We start from the raw sequence: 23,398 nt of genomic DNA, 5'->3' as shown, positions 1-23,398 counted from the left end.
ATATTCAGAAAACAAAACAGACTGAGACAATTTAAATGGCCTACATCTTTATATCACATAAAAGCAAAGTATTTTCATTGACAGAATTTAGTATTTAGAAAACTTGTTAGGGCATAATATTAAATACCTTGGTTTCAATTAATTCTTTTTGTAGCTCCTTAGGGCTGGCAGATATTAAAGGCATGTTTTGGACAGTTTCTTCTCCCTTGTCAAACCACTCTATTAGTTCATCTAGATCATCAATGCACTGAAAAAACAAAAACAATATACCTTAATTTTTCAATTACAAGGTTACAAAGACAGTTTGTGAGGAAACACAAACTCAAAATCAGCCCCTGAATTGGCCACCCAGGCAGGTAAACGGCAGGTTTCAATATTTTCAGAAAGAACATCCGAATGAAATTCTATCAAAGACAAACGAAAGAGAAGAATGGAGAAAGAAGGTTGACAGATCTTGTGTGGTGCCACAACAGTCCAGTAGACCAAGGGATAGGTGAAAGTGAATGTGAAGTGAGATGTGAACTTGGCCTAACAGATGTCTTATAATGATTATCTAATTGATCTAATTGTTTTGTAAAGGGTCAATGTCTTATTCGAATCCTTTAGAAAAAAAAATTCCTTTAGTCAAGTATTCTAATATCATGGTGCACAGCTGCAGTTCACACAATAATATGAAAAACTACTTATTAATTGTTGTTTTAAATTATGTCCAACTTATATGCATACTAAATAGTTTTTTTTCTCTTTAAAAAAAAGTAAACATTTTTTTTGTCTAAATATAGTAGTTAGAATGACAGAACTTACTTAATTTAGCAATACAAATGTAAAAACAAAATATTTTGACAAAAATTTATCTCCCCTACTAAAGAGCCTTCAGTGTTTGTTACTATTAATAGTGAATACTAATAAAAGTGGTGTATTTTTATGAAAAAACTGCTGGCATAAGTGATTTAAAAAATTAGATTTTTCACTTTCAGAAAAGAAAATAATAGATGTTGCATAAGAACTTTGAATGGTCTAAAATATTATGATGTCAGATTTTCAATATCTTTTCTAGTTTACGAGATCTAAACGGGATGGACAGACATTCAACACAAAACTAAAAGCGTCTTTTCCCCTTTAGGGGCTGCTAATAAAATTTGTATGTGAAATGACTTAGTCAAGATTACATCTCAACTACATGAACAGATGAACCATTTTAAAGTTAGACTCGTCTCACACACCTCCAAGGATTTCTCTCGAGACTTCTTCACTTTGTCTGCTCTCTTCTCTATCATCTGTTTGACAGCCTCATATCTCTTGTTGTCCTTGTTGATGATGTCCTCTACATGGAGACCTGCATCTCCTGGAGCTACCTCTGCCAGCTCAATACCCTCAGTGTTCAGTACCTCCATGTAAGGTCGTACAGCCTCAAGCTGTTCAAGAAGATTCTGAAAGGAAAACAAGAAATTATATAAATAGAAATTTAAAATATTTTCACGAATGTTAGAAAAAAAAAGTGACTACATTACGAGAATTAATACAAATTAATAGGTTGTAAATTATGGAGGAAAAGGCAATGACCTGGATGCCCTCATCTGTGTCTGTTCCCAAGTCACGTCCACTCAGGCCAGGTTCTACATTGGCCACCCACTCAATAAACTTCTGGTGAGCTTGCTGGAAGTTCTGGGCAAGGGGCAGGGCTTCTTCCATCTGTTCCAGAGAGTCATCAACCTTGTTCTTCAAATCACTGAACTGTTTCTGGACCTCATCAATCTTGACTTGAACAATCACAACATCTTCACCTAGATTATTGATGGGTCAAATAAAAACAATCACATCTTCACCTAGATTATTGTTGATCAAATAAAAACAATTGCAACATCTTCACCTAGATTACTGTTGGTCAAATAAAAACAATCACAACATCTTCACCTAGATTATTGATTGGTCAAACAAAAACAATCACAACATCTTCACCTAGATTATTGTTGATCAAATAAAAACAATTGCAACATCTTCACCTAGATTATTGTTGGTCAAATAAAAACAATCACAACATCTTCACCTGGATTATTGGTTGGTCAAATAAAAACAATCACCACATCTTCACCTAGTTTATTAGTTTAATACAATTATAACCATCAAGCTAACCTTTACAGAATTCCTGAAGTTGTTTGCCAAGTGCAGCCAATTCCTTCACAGAACTTTCACGTTTGGTTATTTCCTCTTGTAGGTGCTAAAATAATATTGTTTTGATCAAACTTTTTTTTCTTAAGACCATTTAGTTTGCAACATTAAATTTTTTAAAATCATCTACAGAGGAACAAACAGTGAACATATTAATAAATAGAGGAACAAACAGTGAACATATTAATAAATAGAGGAACAAACAGTGAACATATACATAAACAGAGGAACAAACAGTGAACATATATATAAAAAGAGGAACAAACAAAGAACAACAAACAAAAAACTAGTAAAGGTTTTGATCACAGCTAACAATCTTGCTGTATTATTACAGTTTAATGAAGCAAGCTGTGATAAGACTTTAATAGTTCTATTTTCTGGAATCTATTGGGACATCAGTGCAAACACAATAATAAGATGAATGACAAGAAATGAAATAACTCTTTTCTTTGCAGCATTAAAAAAATGTTAGTAAATGTTCAGTAACACAAAGCTGCAAACCTTTAAGTCCTGGATCAATTTTTCAATTCCTCCTGCATCTGGAGACTTTGGCTCTAGAGAGGCAAACTTTTTGTTGCTCAGATCAAGCCAAACTGCTAGGGGTTCATGGAGTTCTTGGAAATGTTTCGATAAGTTGCTCATGTCATCAAGTATCTTCATCCTCTCCATGGCATTGCTGGTCATGGCTGACCACCTCTTTTCCAGAGACTTCAGCTCATCTTTCATCTTCTTGCGGTCAGGAGTGTCCATTCCAGACATCATTTGTTTCCCTGTGTCTTGGACAGAAGCTACACTTGGAACTCTGTCATCTATCATTTTGTGAAGAAGCTGTTGGCACAGGAAATAACATGAGAATAGTGATACACTCATAAACAATAGCTAATTAAAAGGATACATCATGACAAAAACAACAGAAGACTGAATTAACACATACCTTCTGTTCTTGCAGCTGAGCCTTCACAACTCTATATTCTGGGGAAGCTGGCTTCTGAGTGGCTATTGTTTCTTCAGTTTCAGATAACCAGCCAATCAAAGATGCTAGTGCTTCTTTGAACTTGCCAGATTGTAATAGTGCTTGGTCTAGATTTCTCTCTCTCTCTGAAACCTATAAACATCGAACATAAAAAAAAAATAGAGACAAAATATTAATCAATTGACACATATTTAAAACAAACTGCATGGCATAGACATTAAATATTTTCTGATAAGCATTGATAAAAAAATTTTGTACCTTTTCACTCAGATCTGACCACCTGTCCTGCAAGGCTTCTAAATCTTCATCCAGTCCACCAGCACTGATCCCTGATGGTACAGACTGTATGAGGCTCTGGATGTCAGCATTGAGAACCTCAAGGTCTTTTTGTAGTGGATCAACTTTACTTTTGTTGAAATTCTATTCAAATAAATGAAAAAAAAAACAAGTGAAAAATTTAAAATTGATGCAATAAAAAAGAAAACAAAAGCTTGATAGCAAATTCAAGAAGTTTTTGAAATCACCAGTCTTTACTTTATAGGAGTAGACATAGAAGAAAAAAAAAGGTGATTTTATTTAGCAATTCAGTAGAGTCCAGAAAACCCAATGAAGGGTGTCCAGGTTGGTAAAAATGCTGGGTTATTGAGAATGGTGTTAAAACCTTAAACAAAGGTTTCTCATTTACATACACTAGGGTAGCACTTGAGCTGAGCTCTGGCCAGATATCCAGACTTTTTCACTATCCAGCCACATTTGGCTCTGCTGGATATCATTGCAGGATAGTTGGCTAGATTGTTAAAAGTACATTTACCTACATTTCTTTTTAGTTTGTGTCTTGACCTTAACTAAATGACACTGACCTAGCAGTGCAGAGCTACCTCCATAGCTGAACTGTATCTGATTAGTTAATCACATTGAGTTTCAGATTGTTAGCAGTGGTGGTATAAGGTGCTTAGAGTTGTGTGAAAGTTTGGAGTTATATATTCTAAATCGATCGACCCACTTAAAAGTTGGGGGCACAAATAAACACTGTCCTATGTTACACAGATTATTCTGTGGTATCTGTTAATAAGTAAAGATCAGCTTTAATTCTTCAATGAGGTACTTATGTCTAGAGAAGATTGTTTAGTTATACAATGTTTCAATTTAGTGTGGCAAACTATAAAGGAAACTAATTCAGCTTATACCACCACTTCAGTAAAATACAATTTCTTTCCTTGTTTGAGATACGTAAAAAAATAATTAATTACCAATAGCCAATTAACTCATTTCAATTTAAATTGATTCTTGTGTTGTCAGGTAAAAGAAATAATTGTGCAAAATTTCAGCTTAATCCAAAATTAGGTTTACGAGAAATAGTGTGTATAAACTTTTTTCCAGACAGACAGAGAATTGATATAAGCTTTGTAAAAGTACTTATTTGGTGCACTCTTAATCTACATAACATGCTTACCTTGAGTTCTTCTATCTGATCCTTGATCTGATTTGAATCACTTCCCACAGGTTTCATGGAGTCAATGTTCACTACAGCATTGTCTACATTGCGTCGCAAGGCCTTGAGTCTTTCATTTACCTTCTTCACTTTGTCCAGATTCTCCTCTATCTCAGCTTGTCTCTGATCAGCTTTGTCCTTCAGACGATCTTTCTGTGCTAAGACAGCTTCCACCTGTGAATGGGACAAATTTTATTGCTTAACTTCAGCCTATCACATACCTACATGTACACCAGTAGATAGATAACAGGATCTTGGTCTTATTTCAGTCTTGTACATTTTACCTGGGCGTTCAGTAACTCAGGGTCAGCAACAAAGCCAGCCAGTTGAAGGTCTTGAGCTTGTTCTTTTAGGTCAGTCAAAGGTTCAATACTATTGGATAAATTAGTTTGGAATTTCTGAGGAAAGAGAAGCAAACACGTTGAACTGGTAACCAGTAAAGGTATGAGAATACAACTTGATATATGTCATTTCAAACTCCCTTTTGCTAAGAAAAATGAATCAGACGCAAACCTTCATTTCAGATAATTGGCCATCAAGCTCATCTTCATCTCTGGATACTGGAGAGAACTTCAGAAAATCACTATCTAGTTCAGACAACAGGCTGCCTGCTTTCTTCATCATTTCCTGCAAATGATGAAATGTTGATAAAGAAATGTGATATTTGTCACAGCTTCATCTGTGACATGTTATGACACAGCTCAAAATAGTTGTGACAATATTATCCTTCACTTCTAATTCAATGAAAGAGATGGGAGAAGACACTCACCTGGAATTGACCTACTATGGCTGAGCCTGTCTCCATGTTGGAGAGAAGTTCTCCCACTTCAAGCTCCAGTTGTTCTTGTCTGTTCCTCAGCAGACTGACAGCTTCCTTCAGCTTGGAAGAGTCTGCTTCTTCATTCTGATTCAAATCACTTACTGCCTTGTCCAGATAGTCCAGGTTAGTTTGGAGACTAGCAATGTCATCACGAAGAGCCTGTATAATAAATGTATTGATTTTATTTCAGTATTACCAATGAGTAAACAAAAGGAAGACTGGTGTGATTAATTTTAATACAGAATTATCTCTTCCTCCACATTCCAAAAAATAAAAACAAGATGTCCAAATATGGTAATTAATAATAAACCTTGATTTTATCAATGTGTTTAGGGTCTCTAGCCGGTGTGCCCATGTCCATGTGTGCAGCCAGCTTGTCTTCCCATCTGGTTAATGAGTGCCTAGTATCAGACAAGTTGTCTTCTATCTCTGCCAAACATCCTTGGAGATCTTCCAAGTTCTGGGTCTTCTCACTGATACCTAAAAGAAAAACAAAAGGAAGTCTGTTTCAAGGAAGAACACATGCAAGTCAGTTTTATATGAATAAACACCAACTACTTAAGTCAATTTAAAAAAAAAAACACCAACTACTGATTGGGTCAATGAAGAAGACCACACATAAAGGTTTATTGTAAAAATATTTATTGGTGGTCATTTTAAAGCAATGACACATAGTGGGGTCATTTTTGAGAAGGAAGACACATTAAAGTAATTTAAGTCAGTTGTGACATATTGTAGCAATCAACACATAATTATTTTTTGAAATGTTTTCATCCTAAAACTATTTTGCCACCTTTACTGACAGCATCCCATCTCTTGTTCACATCATTTCTTTGAGCCTTCAGATCAGAATGAGGATCTTCTACAGTTTCTAAAAGAGCATCAGCTTCCTTGTTAAAGTTCTCATAGTCATGGGATTTCTTCAAAAACTCATTCTGCAAAGACTGAGGACAAAAAAACAGCATAAATACATTGTAAAACAGAGTTTTGAACCCAACCACCAATACATTCCAAGCTACAAATAAGTATTTACAAATAGTTTGAGTTATTCCTAACTGTCCATTGTTTACCTGTAGCTCCTTCATTTTAGCTACCACGCTGGCCTTTTCAAAAGTCTCTGGCCCCATATTCTTCAATTTCTCCTCTGCTGTACCTAGCCACCAAGTCAGTCTCTCTAGACTTTGTTGGAAGGCTTGGGCATGTGTAGCAGCTGAGGTGATCTTATCTTCACGCTCGCTGACCACATCCTTCAGTTCCACCAGTTCAGCCTCCAGCTTTCCCAAAGTTTCTTTGATAGCGATAGTCTCTGCAGTGGGTGAAGCCTCATGAATAAACTTGTGGCCTTTGTCAAGTAGATTGCGGATCTCTTTTTCCTTAACATTTAGTTCATGTTTCAAAGTCTGGTTTAAAAGGAAATTAGGAACAGCAAGTTAGGATTTGAAAATCAAATATAACTGAAAAATTAACTTAAGAAAATGAAAAATATTTTTTATTAAAAAAGAAAAGTGCTACTTAAAAACACAGCTAACAGCAATGTCCAATTGTAACAATCTAGGTTTGTGATGAACTAAAGTACATATTGGAATAACAAAACAGCTAACAGCTGTCCAATTGTAACAATCTAGGTTTGTGATGAACTCAAGTACATATTGGAATAAACAAAATGAAACAAAAAGAATCTCACTTTTGTTTCCATGGCTTGCTTTTGTATCAAGTCAGGATCACTGGTCAATGCTGGTGAATCCATGACAGTGCCAGACGTAGACTGAATCCATGACAACATCTGCTGGCAACTGGCAGTGAATTCTTGACCAGCCTTTGAAGCTTCATCTATGGCATTTGCTCTGGCCTCTGTTAGAACACATCAAAGCCAAAATTATAAAAAAAGAAGTATTACAGGTTCTATGACAAGTGGAATACAAAACTAACAAAATAAAGATATCATTGTTATATCACTATTTTTGTATTTATCTGAAACATTAAAAAAAAACAAAACCTTTTTTGTTAGTTACTGCAAATAGTTTACATAAAAACTAAATGAATTAAGAAAACTATTAGTATTAGTCAGTAAAATGATAAAATCTAATAGTGGATAGAAACTAAACAATTGTGTTTAACTGCATTCTGATCTGACCTAATTTCTTCACTGTGTCATTGATATCTTTGTCTAATGCAGTAAGTTTTGCTCTAAGGTCTGATTTAGTGGCTGGGTCCTTGGCATTATCACAAAGTTGACGGCACAAGTCTTTAGCTTTGTTTATCTGAGTTAATTTGCTGCTCATCTCTTCTTCGAATTTCTACAAAATGAAAATTTTGAAATTTGCAATGAGAACGTTGGATACAGCTTAAAAAAAAAAATCAATGGAACAAAATTTGACACAAAGGATATTATTGTATGTTAATAAAAATAGTAGTAAAGAAAAATATAGATAACACCACTGCTTCTTAAAAAATAATAAACAAATAGAAAAACTAATATATTAGCATTCAAAATAAGTTGCAAGTCTAACGACAGCCAACACTTGGGCATGCATCTCATTTTTAAGGTTTATAATTATTTTTTGTGGCTTTTCTGGATATCATAAAGTACAGAAGGGCAAGTAATAGGTGTAGATTGGCCAGAAGGGTTGATAATGCCTAATTCCCCAAAGAAAATATACTGTCGAAAAATATTATCAACTGACACTTATTAAATTGAACTCTGAATCTCAATTTAAAAAAAAAAGATCATCAAATTATTTCACTGACCTTTAACTCTTGCCTTTGAGCAATTTGTTTGTCTGGCTGTGAGCTGACCTTAGGTAAGTGATCTATCTTGTCACTAAAGTCACAGAGCCAATTAGCCAAGTCTCTTGTTACTGTGGAGAACTCACCACTCAATCCTTGAACTGAGTCAATACTTTTTTCTCTTTCTTGTAAACGAGCTAAAACATTAAAGCATATTATGTTAGTAAAAAAATAGGTCTAGAAAATACATTATAGAAGAAAAAAGTTTGAGCTCGATACTAACTTTGTAACTTTTTCCAAGACTTGCTGATGGTGTCTATTCGTTTTGAGATAGAAGATCCATCCGTTGAGTTAGCATCACACCAGTCCATTATGGAGTGCCCAGAGTTAACAAACTGCTCATAGATTGGTTCCTGAGTTGCAAATTCTTCTTTCAGTACCTAATGGACAGGTTTAAGTTTATAGTATCAATTAGCATAGGAATTTTTAAAAGTTGCCATGGAAACAAACTTCTAAGGAAATATTTGTAAAAAAAATATTACAATTTTCAGTGAATGTTTTATTACAATTTTTATTACAAATTAAACAACAAAATTACAAAGAGAGTTTGTGTTGAATGGTTCACTTTCGAAAAAGAAAAAAGTAACTGTTGCATCAAAACTTTGAATGATCTAAAATATCATGATGTCTGATTTTCATTTTCTCTTCTAGTTTCTGAGATCTAAATGGGACTGACGGTCAGATAGACCATACAAAACTAATAGCATCTGTTCCCCTTTCGGGGCCGCTAAAAATATCATAAGAAAAAACAACAACAACAAATACTTACTTTGACTTGCTCCATTTGGCTCTTTAGTAATGATGGCTCCATGGCCACGGGCCCTAATACATCCATGAGTTTCTCTTTCTGACCAAACCATTTGGTTAGCTGCTCTTCATGTTCCCTGAAGTCTCTCAAGTCACTGACAGCATCCTCCAGGCTCTTGCGACGCTCTTCAGACATAGCCCTGAGACCATGCCACTTGTCATCTAATAAGAAAATAAAACAATGACAGATAGCAGTTAAAAAAATATTGTTATTGTAAGACCCTGCTTAATGTCAGGATATTAACTTACCCAGATCTGTTAACTGAGACTGAAGGGTCTCTAGTCCCTGTACACCAGGTCGAGATTTCAATAGCTCTTGAGCTTTCTTGCGGATGTCTTCAACCAAACCTTCCTTGGCAAGAAGCTCACGGTGAAATTCCTGAGGCAAGAATAGTTTGTCATATTGTCAACATTTAAGCAAATAAAAATCTTTGGAATATGAATATTAAAAAAAAATTATATGTAGTTGGCAAGAAATAATTGAAACTGTTTAGAAATCTTTAAAAAAAAAGTTTATCTTTTGGCTTTTGTACCTCATGTTCTTTCAACTTCTTTTTGGTGGCTTTTTCATTGGCAGGTATTCCAGCAGAGCCATATTCATTCATTTGGTTGTCTTTGTCATCCAGCCAGGTGAGGACATCCTGCATGTCCTGCAGGAAAGTTTTAATGTTGGCAAGGACTTGTTGTAACTCCTGTTGGCGCTCCATTAATCTTTCTCCAATAATCTCATAGCGCTGGTTAATGTCTAGTAGTTGTTGTTGGGTCTCTGACAAATCTATTAGGAAGGTACTATGCATTAATAACTGAAATGTTTTATCATAGAAAGTAAAAGTATTTGGTAATAACTATTACATTTTTAATTCAATAATTAGGTATTAATAATAGAGATAAAAGTGTAAAATAAATAACTCAAAATAAACAACTACACACTTACTAATTATAAATTGGGTTTATATATTAATTGCAGTTTACTTATAAAAAGTTTTCATCTAAGTTAACCTCACTGGATTACAAAAGCTAATAAAACAATATAAAATGATCTAAACAGGTAATGCCAGACAATAAAGTTAATTAGAAGCAATGTTAAATGCACAATATATTAAATAATTCAAAGTTGTTGTTTTTTAGATAAGGAACAAAATATCAAAATGGAAAAAAGTTACACATAAAAAGTGTTATTGAGTTTATAACTGTTAAGCATTATAAAGTATTTTACTCCAAGACTTTTACTGGTAGATTACACCATGTCAAAAATAAGAAAGAAAAAAGATAAACTGTTTCATCCATTATGGTACTTTTATTACTTTTACTTTGATAAAAATTGTAATAAAATTTTTACAAAAAATTTTCTTTTTTTTTATAATTTTATGAGATCTACTGACATACTGAATGCAAAAATACATTTTTGATTTCTTTAATTGAATATATGTAATATAAAATTGACATGATATAAATATTTTAATAACCAAAAATTAAAGTGAATCTTCAGGATATATTATCAAATCTAATGGCATGTTCCATAGTAATCTTTATGGAATATGTGTATTATGATAAATAGTGATGCTAAAATGAAGGTTATTAGCTTGGTATTTTTAAAAATTTTTTTAAAAATTATAAACACTTTTTTTTTAATTAGTGATGAATGACATGTTTCAATCAGTTGTAAAACAATTTTATAAAGTTGATTTGCTAAAATATTACTGAACACTTTAAATGCAATCAATTGTTGGACCCAACAAATAATGGCCATCAACACACAAAAAGGCTATAAATAGATGAGCTGAGAAGGGGAAGGCATCCATACAAGTTGTAAGCAAGAGACAAACATCACGATTAAGGTGCAAATATCTGCTGTCTTACCATCCAACAAAATGTTCTCTGTGGAGCTCTTCCTACTGCTCACCCCACTGGACTCACTGGACATGGAGGTCTTCAGGCCAGAAGGAGACATTGGAAAAGTAGGGGAGGGGGTGCGTAAACGAGGGGACATCAGTCCAGGGATGCGACGAGAACCTAGAACAAAAATGTTGGGAGCACACCAAGGAGAAAAGGTTGAAATAGAAAGAACAAAAAATCAAAAAGAAGAAATGAGAACAGAAAGAAATTCAAACAAGGGAAGAAATAATATAGTCATGTCAGAGTGTCTCTACATAAAGATGGTCATAGCAACAATGAGAAGATAGAAATCTTTTTAAGAGATTTAATACTAAACATGTTCATAACAACAATGTGATTTGATACTGACACACTAATTTACTAAATACTAAACACAAGGTTAGTCAAAATTCTGATAAGCAAATACAAAATAGAAGCATTGTCAAGTTAATTAGCCATTATCTACACTAGGTTACTTTCAATTAAAGATTTTGGCACTATTCTAGAGCTGTAAAAATGTGTATTTTTTAAAAATAATCTAATATTCATTAAGAAGATTACAAAAACAACTTCTAAGCTTAGTTCTAACAATTTAATCTTTGTTTATTCTGTATAAGGTGAATGTAAAGAATTAATTAAATTATTAAAACATATTGTTAGTTTTCATTATTTATATATACAAATACAATTTCTTACGTCCAAGGCGTCTGATTGGGCTAAGTGGCCTGTCCCCTGAGCTAGTCATAGCATCAAATGAATTGCCAAGATCATTCACTTCATCCACTTTGACTCCTTGATCTTCATATTCCAATATCATAGGCTAATAAAGAAGAAAGAATAAACTCTAGACAACATGATTATTTCTAACAAAGAAGACATAATGAAATCTTATCAGTTCAAGTGCTTTTATTTATCACAGCACCTAAGGATAATATACTCTAGATTCTTTACCTGAATATCAGCTATTTGTTTTTCAACAATGTCAACTTCAATAGCCACTGGCTCAAACTCATCCAGCCTTGCTTCCATCTGGGCAAGCCACAGCTGCATCAGAGTCTTGGCAGATTCAAATTCATTTTGTTGCTGCTCTCTTTCAGCTATGTCTGCATGTTTCTCCCCCAGGGCAGCTTCCAGCTCTGCAGACATTCTCTGTAGGTTGGCCACGGCAGAATTGATTGCAGCAGGACTCCCTGTCCTGTCATCTTCCTTTAGCTCTTTTGCCAGAGCTAACAGTTTGGCAATTTCCTCTTCTTTCCTTTGTTTTTCAGTGGAAATGACATCCAGATGTTGTGAGGCCTCATTGATTGTCATCCCGTTGAGGTCACTGGAGTGAAGCTCATCAATCTTTGACTGAAGCCAGGTGTTGGTGGTGTCCAGCTTGTCATGGAACACCTTCAGCTTGTTATTTACTTCTCCTAAAGCCTCTGAGTGTTCCTGGCAGGAATGACTGACTCTGTTAAACTGATCTTCTATGTCTGCAAGCTGCTGCTCTAGGGCTTTGGCCATGTGTAGGTCACCTGACTTAATAAGTTCACGGGTAGCTTGCCTAACAGACTCTACAAGACTGCCATGTCTGTAAAAACAATATTAATGAGAAAGTGAACATTAAAAATATATAACATATTTTACATTAGAAATAGAAATTCCTAAAACTTAAAAAATAATTAATTAAAAAAGAATATCTTTTTTTCAGAAATAGTACTTTTTAATCTAACTTAATTATTTCTTTTTCAAATAATTAAACCCAACTGTCACAGTCCAGTTTTAGAACCTCTGTGACATGAAGTGACACGCAGTCACCTATTGTATCATTCCGTGCGAGCAAGCACGAGGTTATGTGAATAAATTAAAGGACTCTGAAATAAGGGTCAAAAGTTAGTTAGTGAAGAACTCCAGCAGAGAGCGGATGTACGATTTTCTCTGTCTGTAATATGAATGAATATTAATGAATTTGATTTAATGTTAACTTGAGAGTTTTCTTTGGATTTATATTTTGAACATTTCATTGATGTGATTACTTATTCCACATGGCATGGACAGCCAGTATTTATTGGTGTATATTTTGTGACAGCTGAAGTCGCCAGTATTTTCTGTAATTTATCCTATATATAATAAACGTTGAGTCTGCTACCAGTGTGTTCATCAGTAATTCAAAATGTTGTCATTGGAGACTTTAGTATGTTAGTAATGTTGCGCACTTGCAAATCTAGTGCGTCTAATATAATACATCGCTAAGAGGAGCATTATAGCCGTACCAGAAGGGGTACCTACAACACACGGACGTACCCACGCCGCTACGCCTACAGCCAAGACCAGGTAGCGACATTTGGTGGCCAGTATGGCTGTTAACTAACAGTATGGGCCTACAACATAGGTGACATTTGGCCTTTGGTGACCAGTAGAGGAGTCTTAAAAGGATCTCAATCGCCTCTATAGTAAACAGCGCAAGGCTATACATTAGACCGGTACTTTTTTCTCAAGATGGCGGCTAACTAAACAAGTACGAAATCCAGCCTGCCCACAAGATCCATCCAAGTAACACCTGCATCCTGAGATCCATTCAACGCCAACCCTGTTCCTAGATCTACCTCTGACACCTGTCCGGTGTGAAACAGAAGTCGACTCGATTCCTATCTAGAGCTACAAATGTCGTCTGAAAGAAAGAGCCATACCAGTCAAGACATCGCTTGATGACACTAATCACAGATACACCGCTTCATCACTAGTGCTCGCCACTATTCATCATTGGCACACTCGCACCTTGATATGGTCGTACCTACTTGTGATCTTCCCAATCATCGTGGATTATTATTTTGGATTACTTGACAGAGCATTTGAGCATTTGAGCCATCTTATGGCATAGAACTGGATTATTGAACTCATTGGATATATTACCTCATTTCATTGGTTTATTTTATGGCTGGACTATTGGATACTACCTTATTATTTCAACGGATTATTAGTGTTACTATTTCGCTGGATTACTCAACAATTGGATTACTATTGACTATTTGAAGATGGAAGATCTACAATAAGAAGCCCTTGTAAGTTGAAATGAGTTTTGTATAAATATATTGAGTGATATATAAGTATAAGTATTGGTGACTATTAGATATAGTCAGGAGATATTATTGTATAAATATATTGATTGATATATAAGTATAAGTATTGGTGACTATTAGATATAGTCAGGAGATATTATTCAACAGAATTACTCACATTTTTTTCTTTATGTTAACTTTCTTGTTTGATAAGTTCTTCTAGGGTCTATCCTATTTGTTCTTTAACCTCTATAAGGCCCAATGCGTTTGAGGCTCTCCTTGTTGGTACGGAGGTCATAGAATATAGTGGGAAAATATTTATTTAGCTGTTGAGTCTTGTTTGTATTTCTGTCAGTGTACTTAATCTGTATCTATATTGTTGTTTGTTTAAAAGTCCTGTATCCATATATCTGTATTTCTCCTGTCAAATTTCTACTTTTTATTAATTTCTTTAAAAGCAGACTGTGTTGTTCTCTATATTGTTTCTGTGTTTGTCCTTTTTACTTATACTGTACATATATTTTCTTTCTTTTACTAATTTACATTTTTTTTACTATTTTACTCTGGCACAACAGCACACATGTATAACATATATTGATATTTGTGAATATTGAATTTGAATAGTTTATAATTGAGCAACTGAGTAAATTTTGATCTAGATCTATACATTGGACAATTATCACTATATTCTTTTATTACATTGTAACCATTGATTGAATTTTTTATATTATTGTGTAATATACACATGTTAAATAATTGACACACACTGTATTGACAAGTATAACACAGTACATTTTTTCTTTTCTCACTTAATTAACTACACAAAGCATTAAACATGTCTTCCTATGACAAAATTTTAGAGCTAGTGAAAGTCATGGAACTAGAAGGGGATGAGAAAAAGGAGTTTATCAAAAAAGAATTAGAAAAGGCTGAAAAGAAAGAAAGGGAAGAAAAAGATAGAATAGAAAGGAAAGAAAGGGAAGAAAGGGAAGAAAAGAAACAAATTAGTGATAGGGCTGAAAAGGATAAAGACAGGGAAGAAAGAGCTGCTGAAAGAGCTCATCAGAAAACATTAAAAGAACTAGAAACTAAACAAAGAGAAAGCCAAGACAAAGTAGAGTTAGCTAAACTAGAAGCTGCCAAAACAAATTCCAACATTAATACCCAACAGTCTACAACAAAGCCATTCATCTCCAAATTCCACAAATACAACTCTAAAGATGAAACACTTGAAAACTATTTAGTCCAATTTGAGCATATAGCCTCAACCTATAGTCTTGACAATGAGGACATGGCCAAACACCTACTAGCAAATTTGTCAGGAGAACCCCTCAACATTATTTCCACTTTAACTGTAGACCAAAAGAAAGACTATGCAGCAGTAAAGACTAGATTACTAGAACACTTTGGAAAAAACTCAGATTTCTATCGTAAGCTATTCAGGGACACTAAATTGAAAAAAGATGGGGACTTCAACAGGATAATATTCGACATGAGGACTAACATGATAAAATGGCTAGAGCTAGCAAAATGTGACATCAAAGACCCGACACAAATCCTAGACATGTTACTTATAGACAATGTCCTCAACAACGTGACAGACTTAGTATTTACTTTCCTTAAGGAAAAAAAGATCAAGACAGAGACTGAACTGATAACGAATCTAAATCTATTTAAAGACAGTCACCCTGGACACACGATTGACAAAAGAGACCTACACCAACTAGTAGCCACAGCAACAACATTCAACAACAACAACAATGACAAATTCAAATGGTCCAACACCAAGACTTGTTTCAATTGTGGGAGAAAAGGTCACGTAAAAAACCAATGCAAAGCTCCTATAAACTACAATAACAATTACAGATACAGAAGTTACACTAGTTTCTACAACCCAAACAGCTACAAACAAAACAACAATAATTACAATAATAGACCACATAGACTACACCAGAGTGCAAGTCCCAATGAAAGAAGAAGTTTTGCAAACAGTTACCAACACAATAGCTATAACAGAAACAGGCAATCTAGAAGGGACCAATATAACTACCACACCAACAACCACCCAAACAACTACAATAGAGGAAACAATAGAAACAACAGTGGCAATAACACCAACACCCATAGAGAGGAAAATGTAGCCTACATGCAAGCAAATAAGTCCAAAATAAAAGTCTTTCCATCCTATGTTAATTCTAAAGAAGTAGGATCAATTCGCGACAGTGGAGCCACGGCAATAATAGTTAAAGCCTCTTTAGTCGAACCAGGACAGTATCTAGAAGATACAGTAAAAGTGACCTATGCAAATATACAAAAATTCGATATTTGCAAGACCGCTAAAGTCCTAATAGAATCACCCTGGATTACAGGAGAACTAGAAGCCATAGTCATGGACACCCCAGCACAAGATCTAATAATAGGCAATGTAGATGGTGTAAAAGATCCAACACTAGAAGAAGTTATGCAATGGGCGGAAGATAGACAAAAATATTCCCTATTTAAACATGAGGCACTATTAGCTCAAACCAGATCACATAAAAAAATAACACCAGAAATAGAATGCCCCACTGTATTACTCAATGAAATAGGTATAACTAGGGAGGAACTAATAGATATGCAGAAAAATGACACCACAATACAAGACCTCTTAAGCAAAGATTATAACAAGATAAATTTAAATAACCACCATATAGAAATAAACAACTTAGCCATTAGATATAACAGGAAAGAAAACTGTACTAGACTTCAAATCCTGATCCCTAAAACTTTAAGAGCTAAAATATTAAATATGGCACATGATGACCCCACAGCAGGACACTTAGGAAAAAAGAAAGTATATGCTAAAATAGCCAACAAATTCTTCTGGCCAAAGATGGGAAAGGACATTAAGAACTATGTAAACAGTTGCACAGAATGTGCCAAACAAAAAACAGTAACTAGAGCCCCATTAGAGAAATCAGATAAATCTCACTATTTTTGGGACAAAATTGCCATGGACATAATGGGACCCCTAACAACCAGCAGTAAAGGGAATAAATATATTCTGGGTATCATTGACATGTCCACTAGATGGGCAGAGGCATTTCCTCTAAAAGATATAAAGGCTATTGACATATGTAATTGCTTGAAAGCACTTTTTCTTAAATTTGGATTCCCTAATAAGTTACTATCAGATAATGCATCAAACTTTAAGTCCCACCTTAACCAAGCGTTTGCAGAAATGACTAACATCCGCCTAGTCCATAGCACTATCTACTCACCACAGGGAAATGGAGTCATAGAAAAATGGAATAGAACTGTAAAACAGATGATATATAAGCTAGAAAGAGACTCAATGAGTACCTGGGACCAGACTCTTAGCTATGCTATATTTGCCTACAACACTAGCATCCATGAAACCACCAAATTCAGCCCCTATGAGCTTGTATTTAACAGAAAACCTAAAGGACCGTTAGAGTTATGGGCTGACAACATGTTAGACTTAGAAAACATAGAACAGTACCATCCTTGGATAATTCAGACCAAACAACAGCTTAGACAAGGAATAAAACTAGCAGAGATAAACATGGACAAAAATTTAGAAAGGCATAGGAAAATAAAAAACAGAAATAGAAAACTAAGAACACTAAATGTAGGTGACCAAGTTTTTGTTAAGATAGAAAACAAACACTGTAAAGATAAGAATGAGGGACCATTTAAAGTTATAGAGAGAATTAATAACAAAGTGTACATCATTGATAAAGATGGTAGAGAATGCAAACTCAATATTGACAAACTTGTTAAATTGGATAAGAGACAAATAACTGACACAGACATAATTGAACTTGATGTAGAAACCAAACACAATATACAAGAACATATAGTAAGCACCATAAACACCACACACAACAGTAGTCCAAACATTGAAAATGATATGTTACAGAATTTGACAGTTAAATATAGTGATGTAATTACACAAAAGCTAGGATGTACCAATCTGATAGAACACACAATAAAACTCAACAAAGCACTACCAACTAAGACAAAAGCCTATAGTATTCCTAAAGCATACGAGGACTTAGTTAGAACAGAAATGACCAACTTAATTAAAGATGGGAAGATAGAGAGATCAGAAACATGTAAATATGCATCACCCATGGTCATTGTAAAAAAGAAAGACAGTGGAGTAAGAATCTGCTGTGACTTTAGAGAAATAAATAAATGCACAGTCATAGACCCAGAACCCCTACCAGACACTGACAGCATAATTACAACTTTAAGTAAATCATCCCTATTTACAACAATGGACTTAAACAGAGGCTTCTGGCAGATTAAAATGGACCCTGACTCTAAGGAATATACAGCATTCAAATGCACTATGCCAGGCCTAGAAGGTATCTATGTCTGGAATGTCATGCCATTCGGCTTAATAAATAGTACAGCCACATTTCAGAAATGCATGTCAAAATTATTAGAAGGCATAAATAATGTATTGTCTTATGTAGATGACATTTGTGTTTTCACCAACTCACAACAGGAACACATTCATGTACTAGAGAAAATATTTTCAAGACTAAGAACACACAACATGACATTATCCCCCAAGAAATTAAACCTAGCCAAGCCTGAAATCCAATTCTTAGGATATTGCATTACCAATGACAAAATTACACCCACTGAAACAAACCTAACAAAGATTAAAAACATAAAAGAACCTAGGACTAAGAAAGACATGAGATCATTATTAGGACTTTGCAACTTTTATAGAAAGTTTATTCCAAATTATGCACAGATAATTGAGCCCCTTGTTGAATTTACTAAAAAGAAGCATGGAAACACAATCTGTATAGATGAAAAAAGTAAACTAGCATTAAGCAACTTAAAAGATAAATTTAATGAGAAACTAGAATTAGCCAGTATTGACCCAACATCAACACTATCACTATACACTGATGCCTCCAACACTGGTATTGGGGCATGCCTACTACAGCAAAGGGAGTCATTTTTTAAGCCAATAGTACACATCAGTAGAACACTGTCTGAAACAGAAAAAAAATACTCAGTGATTGAGAAAGAATTATTAGCCATTGTATGGTCAGTTGTAAAACTCAAGAATTACTTGTTAGGTAGATTTTTTAGCATTAAGTGTGATCACAAACCATTACTGGCACTAAAAAGAAAAGATCTAAAAAATGACAGGATAAACAGATGGACACTCATTCTCTCAGATTACAAATTTGATTTAGAAAGCATTCCAGGACATGAAAATGTAATAGCTGACTTTTTATCCAGATACATAATACATGAAAATGAAGCAAGTGAAAATAATGACATTAAACACATCAGCCAGGACATTCTGATAGAATAAATAACCAGTACAAAGCACTTAGAAACAAGCAGTAGTAGTCAACTTAGTCAAATTAACATTCTACACATTTTGCAAATAGGTCATGACACTTTATTGTTACACTTTTCTTTTGGGTCATGATGACATTTATGCTTATGATCAATAACAGATCATCTATTTTCTACTCATTGTATTTTATTGTCAACTTGCAATATGACAAATGCCAGATGTGTTTATTTTGTGTGTATATATTGTATTTCATTACTGATTGTGCACAGCAATGTAAACAATGAGATGTAAACAACAGTGAACTACTTGAACTGTTGACCTGAATCTTTTTTTTTCATAACAACTCACAGATGTAAATATTGTCTAAAATTTTTTACACACCTGAATACTACAATGAATGTTTGTAAACATGGAAATTTGTTTACTATTGTACTTCAATACTACACTCAGACTATTTATAGTAGTCTTATACAAGGTCAACCTTGAACTGGATTGACATGTATCTGAAAACTTTTTTCATTTTTCTTGATGATGGCAAAACTTAGAATAATATTTTGACACAGCACATCACAGTTGTAAATAAATATGAAATTTTTTTTCTGTAATCATTTTGAGTAAATTTACTCAGTGTGTCAAATGATACACATTAATAATGTTGTGCATCTACAATTATAGTATGACATTGGATGTGGAATAACTTGTATATTTTTTCTCTTTTTTATATTCATTAACATGTGATTGTTTGTACAAATTTTTTTTCAGTACAAATGCATGCATAAAGTTTGTTAACACTTGATGGAGGTACTTTTCATTACAATTAATGTTACATTTCAGTGATTTTGCTCTCAGTGAATTAAGTATATAAATGATTTTTTTTGGACTCAGTAATGTATATGATGTTATACATAATTACTAAGATTATATAAGATGACATGAGCAATTGGAGTGAACTTACAGCACTTGATAGAATAATGGACTAAGCTCATATATATTTGTACAGTGATATTAATGTAAAATATATTTGTCAAAGATTTTTGGTCAAAAATCTTTTTGGAGTGTGGGGCGTATGTCACAGTCCAGTTTTAGAACCTCTGTGACATGAAGTGACACGCAGTCACCTATTGTATCATTCCGTGCGAGCAAGCACGAGGTTATGTGAATAAATTAAAGGACTCTGAAATAAGGGTCAAAAGTTAGTTAGTGAAGAACTCCAGCAGAGAGCGGATGTACGATTTTCTCTGTCTGTAATATGAATGAATATTAATGAATTTGATTTAATGTTAACTTGAGAGTTTTCTTTGGATTTATATTTTGAACATTTCATTGATGTGATTACTTATTCCACATGGCATGGACAGCCAGTATTTATTGGTGTATATTTTGTGACGGCTGAAGTCGCCAGTATTTTCTGTAATTTATCCTATATATAATAAACGTTGAGTCTGCTACCAGTGTGTTCATCAGTAATTCAAAATGTTGTCATTGGAGACTTTAGTATGTTAGTAATGTTGCGCACTTGCAAATCTAGTGCGTCTAATATAATACATCGCTAAGAGGAGCATTATAGCCGTACCAGAAGGGGTACCTACAACACACGGACGTACCCACGCCGCTACGCCTACAGCCAAGACCAGGTAGCGACACCAACTACTCACGTGTCTACATCTGCTGCCACCATGTTGAACTGTTGCTGCTGTTCAGCTATTAGAGGAAGCTCCAGGCTGATCAGCTGTTGTGATGTCAATGCAACCTGAGTAGAGTCCAGCCAAGATTTTAAGTCAGAGATAGCTCCATGCACATCTTGAGAGCGTGCTATTGTGGCCTGCAGGAGCTTAGCTTGGGCACTTACTGCCTCATTAACATTAACATAACGAGCATCAATTTCTTGCACATTCAGTTCAAGTTTCTCCACCTTGACAGAAATGGAGATTAAATTAAGTGTTGATAGTTTCATACAAACTTACAAATAACAAATAAACTTACAATGCAATTTTTTGAGATTGTCATTTTATTATAGAAACTTTTAGACTTATCTTAATGGGGTCCAGATTAAACTTCAGATCCTTTTTGGTCAATTTATTTCCTATTAAAACATTTCTATGTTTCCCACAGAAATTTACATTTTTTCATAATGATTGTTGCTTTTCTTTTTCAACCAAGGTAAAATTATGTAGCAATCTTATCCTATACAATATTGCAAATGAAACATTGTATAAAACATATTTTTGAAAATAATTTTGTACAGCCCATCTTTCATGCTTTAGTCAGCTTAGTGCACTATACTCAAATCTCTTTTGTGGACCAATGGGGAGGGGGGGGGGATCTGGGAGAAGGTTTCTGTACTGCCTTTATGAACTCAGCAAACACAAGTCAGCTTGAATCTGGTTTCAAACCTGAGCCCTTAGATAGGTAGCCAAACAGTTTATGTATGTTCCTTGTCTAAATGAACGTAGAACTTTAAATGTGTTTTAATAAAACTATTGAACTAGAAGAAAATATATGATTTATAAACAGACTGATTAACTTTATAGCAAGTAATTATTTAATCTAGTTCTTGCTACAATCATAACCATCTGAATTATTAATTACTCCTATGTGATCTACAAATGATAATAATTAGGATGGCTACAGATGGTGAATCCAAAGCTGAAGTATTTAGGTGTTATTCATTTCTAGTACTTTTCTACCTGCTCTCTATCAGCAGCCAATCCACTCAGTGCATTGGTCAATTCATGACCTTTTTTACGGACCTCATCCATCAGGTTACTTTGACTCAAAACTTCACTGCTAAGAGATCTGATGCGCTCCAGCTGCCCATGCAGCTTGTCTGGGTCAGGTGTGCCACTCTCCTGCTTGATTGAAGCCAACTGGTTTTCAGTGTCTGCCAGCCAGGAAAGCATCTTGAATGCAGCATCATTGAGACTCCTCTGCTTGGTGCTTATGTCATTCAACGACTCACCAAGTGAGTTGCACCTGCAAAGTAAATTAATCAAAAGTCAGTAATACACTTCTACTGTAGGATTGAAAACTTCTAATCTAAGATGTTTTTGTAGAAATTTTTATAAAAAATTACTTAACATTAACATGCACTTTGATTTTTAGTTAATGGCTCAATTGTAATTATAATTTTCAAAGATGTCAATGTGCTTAGTTAAATGTTGGGATAGGGTTTAGGTATATACAGTATCAATGTTAGTAAAGAAAAGAAATACTTTTATATTTGTCTCTTACTGGCATTTCATACCCCATTGACAACATCAAGTTGTATTTGTTACAGCATCAAGTTTGTACAATTTTAAGTCATAAGTAATGGTCTCATGTGATTGACACAAAGTAACTGGTCTATACTATGTGTTAGTGATCAAAAGGGATATTACAGCAGTACATATAGTGCTTGGAAAGATATAGCTTTAGATTGCATTCTCTGGAAAGAAGTAGTAGCGAGAACATCATTGGACAGTAAAGTTTCAATGATCTCAGCTAACAAAGGAAAGCAAGCCAAACAGAATAAGAAACGTTTTTATATATGCAGTGCTTTTTTATGACTGTATGCACTGGTACGGCATACCAGCACCATTTTCAATGTGGGAAAATAATTATAACTTTTCTTGTATTTTAACGTTTATTATTAATTTATTACTAGTTAAAAGTTAGGCGACCCATCACTGAGTACTGGCACCAATTTTTTAAATACAAAAAAAGCACTGTGTATATATATATATGTGTGTGTGTGTGTGTGCAGCAGTATGATTAAGTTACCTGTTTTTAAGATCATTGTAATCTTCTGTCACATCTTTCAACTTTTCCTTGACATTATCAGCAGCTATGTGATCCATGCTTATCAAGCTACTGCGAGTGGGGCGTTGGCGGTCAGCGCGAAATGAATCCACTTCCAGCTTGTGAAGCTGCACAAAAAAATAAGAGAAAGTTTTTAGTTTAAATAGATATACTTCTACAAATATTATTCACTACCAATCATTAGCTACTCTAACTCAAAGCTAAGATTCACTACCAATCAATAGCTACTCTAACTCAAAGCTAAGATTCACTACCAATCAATAGATACACTAACTAAAGCTAAGCTTCACTACCAATCAAT

The 23,398-nt window shown here is 34.3% G+C and overlaps 1 protein-coding gene across 20 annotated transcripts in view; it reads right to left on the bottom strand.

The window, feature by feature from the left end:
* Positions 1-23,398, bottom strand: part of LOC106064970 (microtubule-actin cross-linking factor 1, isoforms 1/2/3/4-like) — a 184,831-nt gene that overhangs the window by 22,936 nt on the left and 138,497 nt on the right. For 18 of the 20 annotated variants that reach the window (XM_056030218.1, XM_056030219.1, XM_056030220.1 and 15 more), the window contains 27 exons: positions 23,059-23,204; positions 21,987-22,272; positions 20,955-21,211; positions 11,875-12,496; positions 11,620-11,743; positions 10,909-11,061; positions 9,582-9,823; positions 9,298-9,427; positions 9,011-9,210; positions 8,465-8,621; positions 8,203-8,378; positions 7,589-7,751; positions 7,139-7,305; positions 6,525-6,854; positions 6,248-6,398; positions 5,765-5,934; positions 5,404-5,613; positions 5,148-5,261; positions 4,919-5,032; positions 4,596-4,808; positions 3,401-3,562; positions 3,104-3,274; positions 2,671-2,997; positions 2,134-2,218; positions 1,564-1,784; positions 1,224-1,430; positions 128-247 (listed from right to left, as the gene is read on the bottom strand). In XM_056030218.1, the coding sequence (XP_055886193.1) occupies positions 128-247; positions 1,224-1,430; positions 1,564-1,784; positions 2,134-2,218; positions 2,671-2,997; positions 3,104-3,274; positions 3,401-3,562; positions 4,596-4,808; positions 4,919-5,032; positions 5,148-5,261; positions 5,404-5,613; positions 5,765-5,934; positions 6,248-6,398; positions 6,525-6,854; positions 7,139-7,305; positions 7,589-7,751; positions 8,203-8,378; positions 8,465-8,621; positions 9,011-9,210; positions 9,298-9,427; positions 9,582-9,823; positions 10,909-11,061; positions 11,620-11,743; positions 11,875-12,496; positions 20,955-21,211; positions 21,987-22,272; positions 23,059-23,204 (5,418 nt within the window). Of the gene's footprint in view, positions 1-127; positions 248-1,223; positions 1,431-1,563; positions 1,785-2,003; positions 2,048-2,133; positions 2,219-2,670; positions 2,998-3,103; positions 3,275-3,400; positions 3,563-4,595; positions 4,809-4,918; positions 5,033-5,147; positions 5,262-5,403; positions 5,614-5,764; positions 5,935-6,247; positions 6,399-6,524; positions 6,855-7,138; positions 7,306-7,588; positions 7,752-8,202; positions 8,379-8,464; positions 8,622-9,010; positions 9,211-9,297; positions 9,428-9,581; positions 9,824-10,908; positions 11,062-11,619; positions 11,744-11,874; positions 12,497-20,954; positions 21,212-21,986; positions 22,273-23,058; positions 23,205-23,398 lie in introns of those variants that run through there. The other 2 variants (XM_056030215.1, XM_056030225.1) reach the window with 2 other exon arrangements.

The sequence above is a fragment of the Biomphalaria glabrata genome, chromosome 5 (assembly GCF_947242115.1).
Source record: "Biomphalaria glabrata chromosome 5, xgBioGlab47.1, whole genome shotgun sequence".
Taxonomy (NCBI): domain Eukaryota; kingdom Metazoa; phylum Mollusca; class Gastropoda; family Planorbidae; genus Biomphalaria; species Biomphalaria glabrata.
Note: the sequence above shows the minus strand (reverse complement) of the source record. Positions and strands in the feature narration are given on the sequence as shown.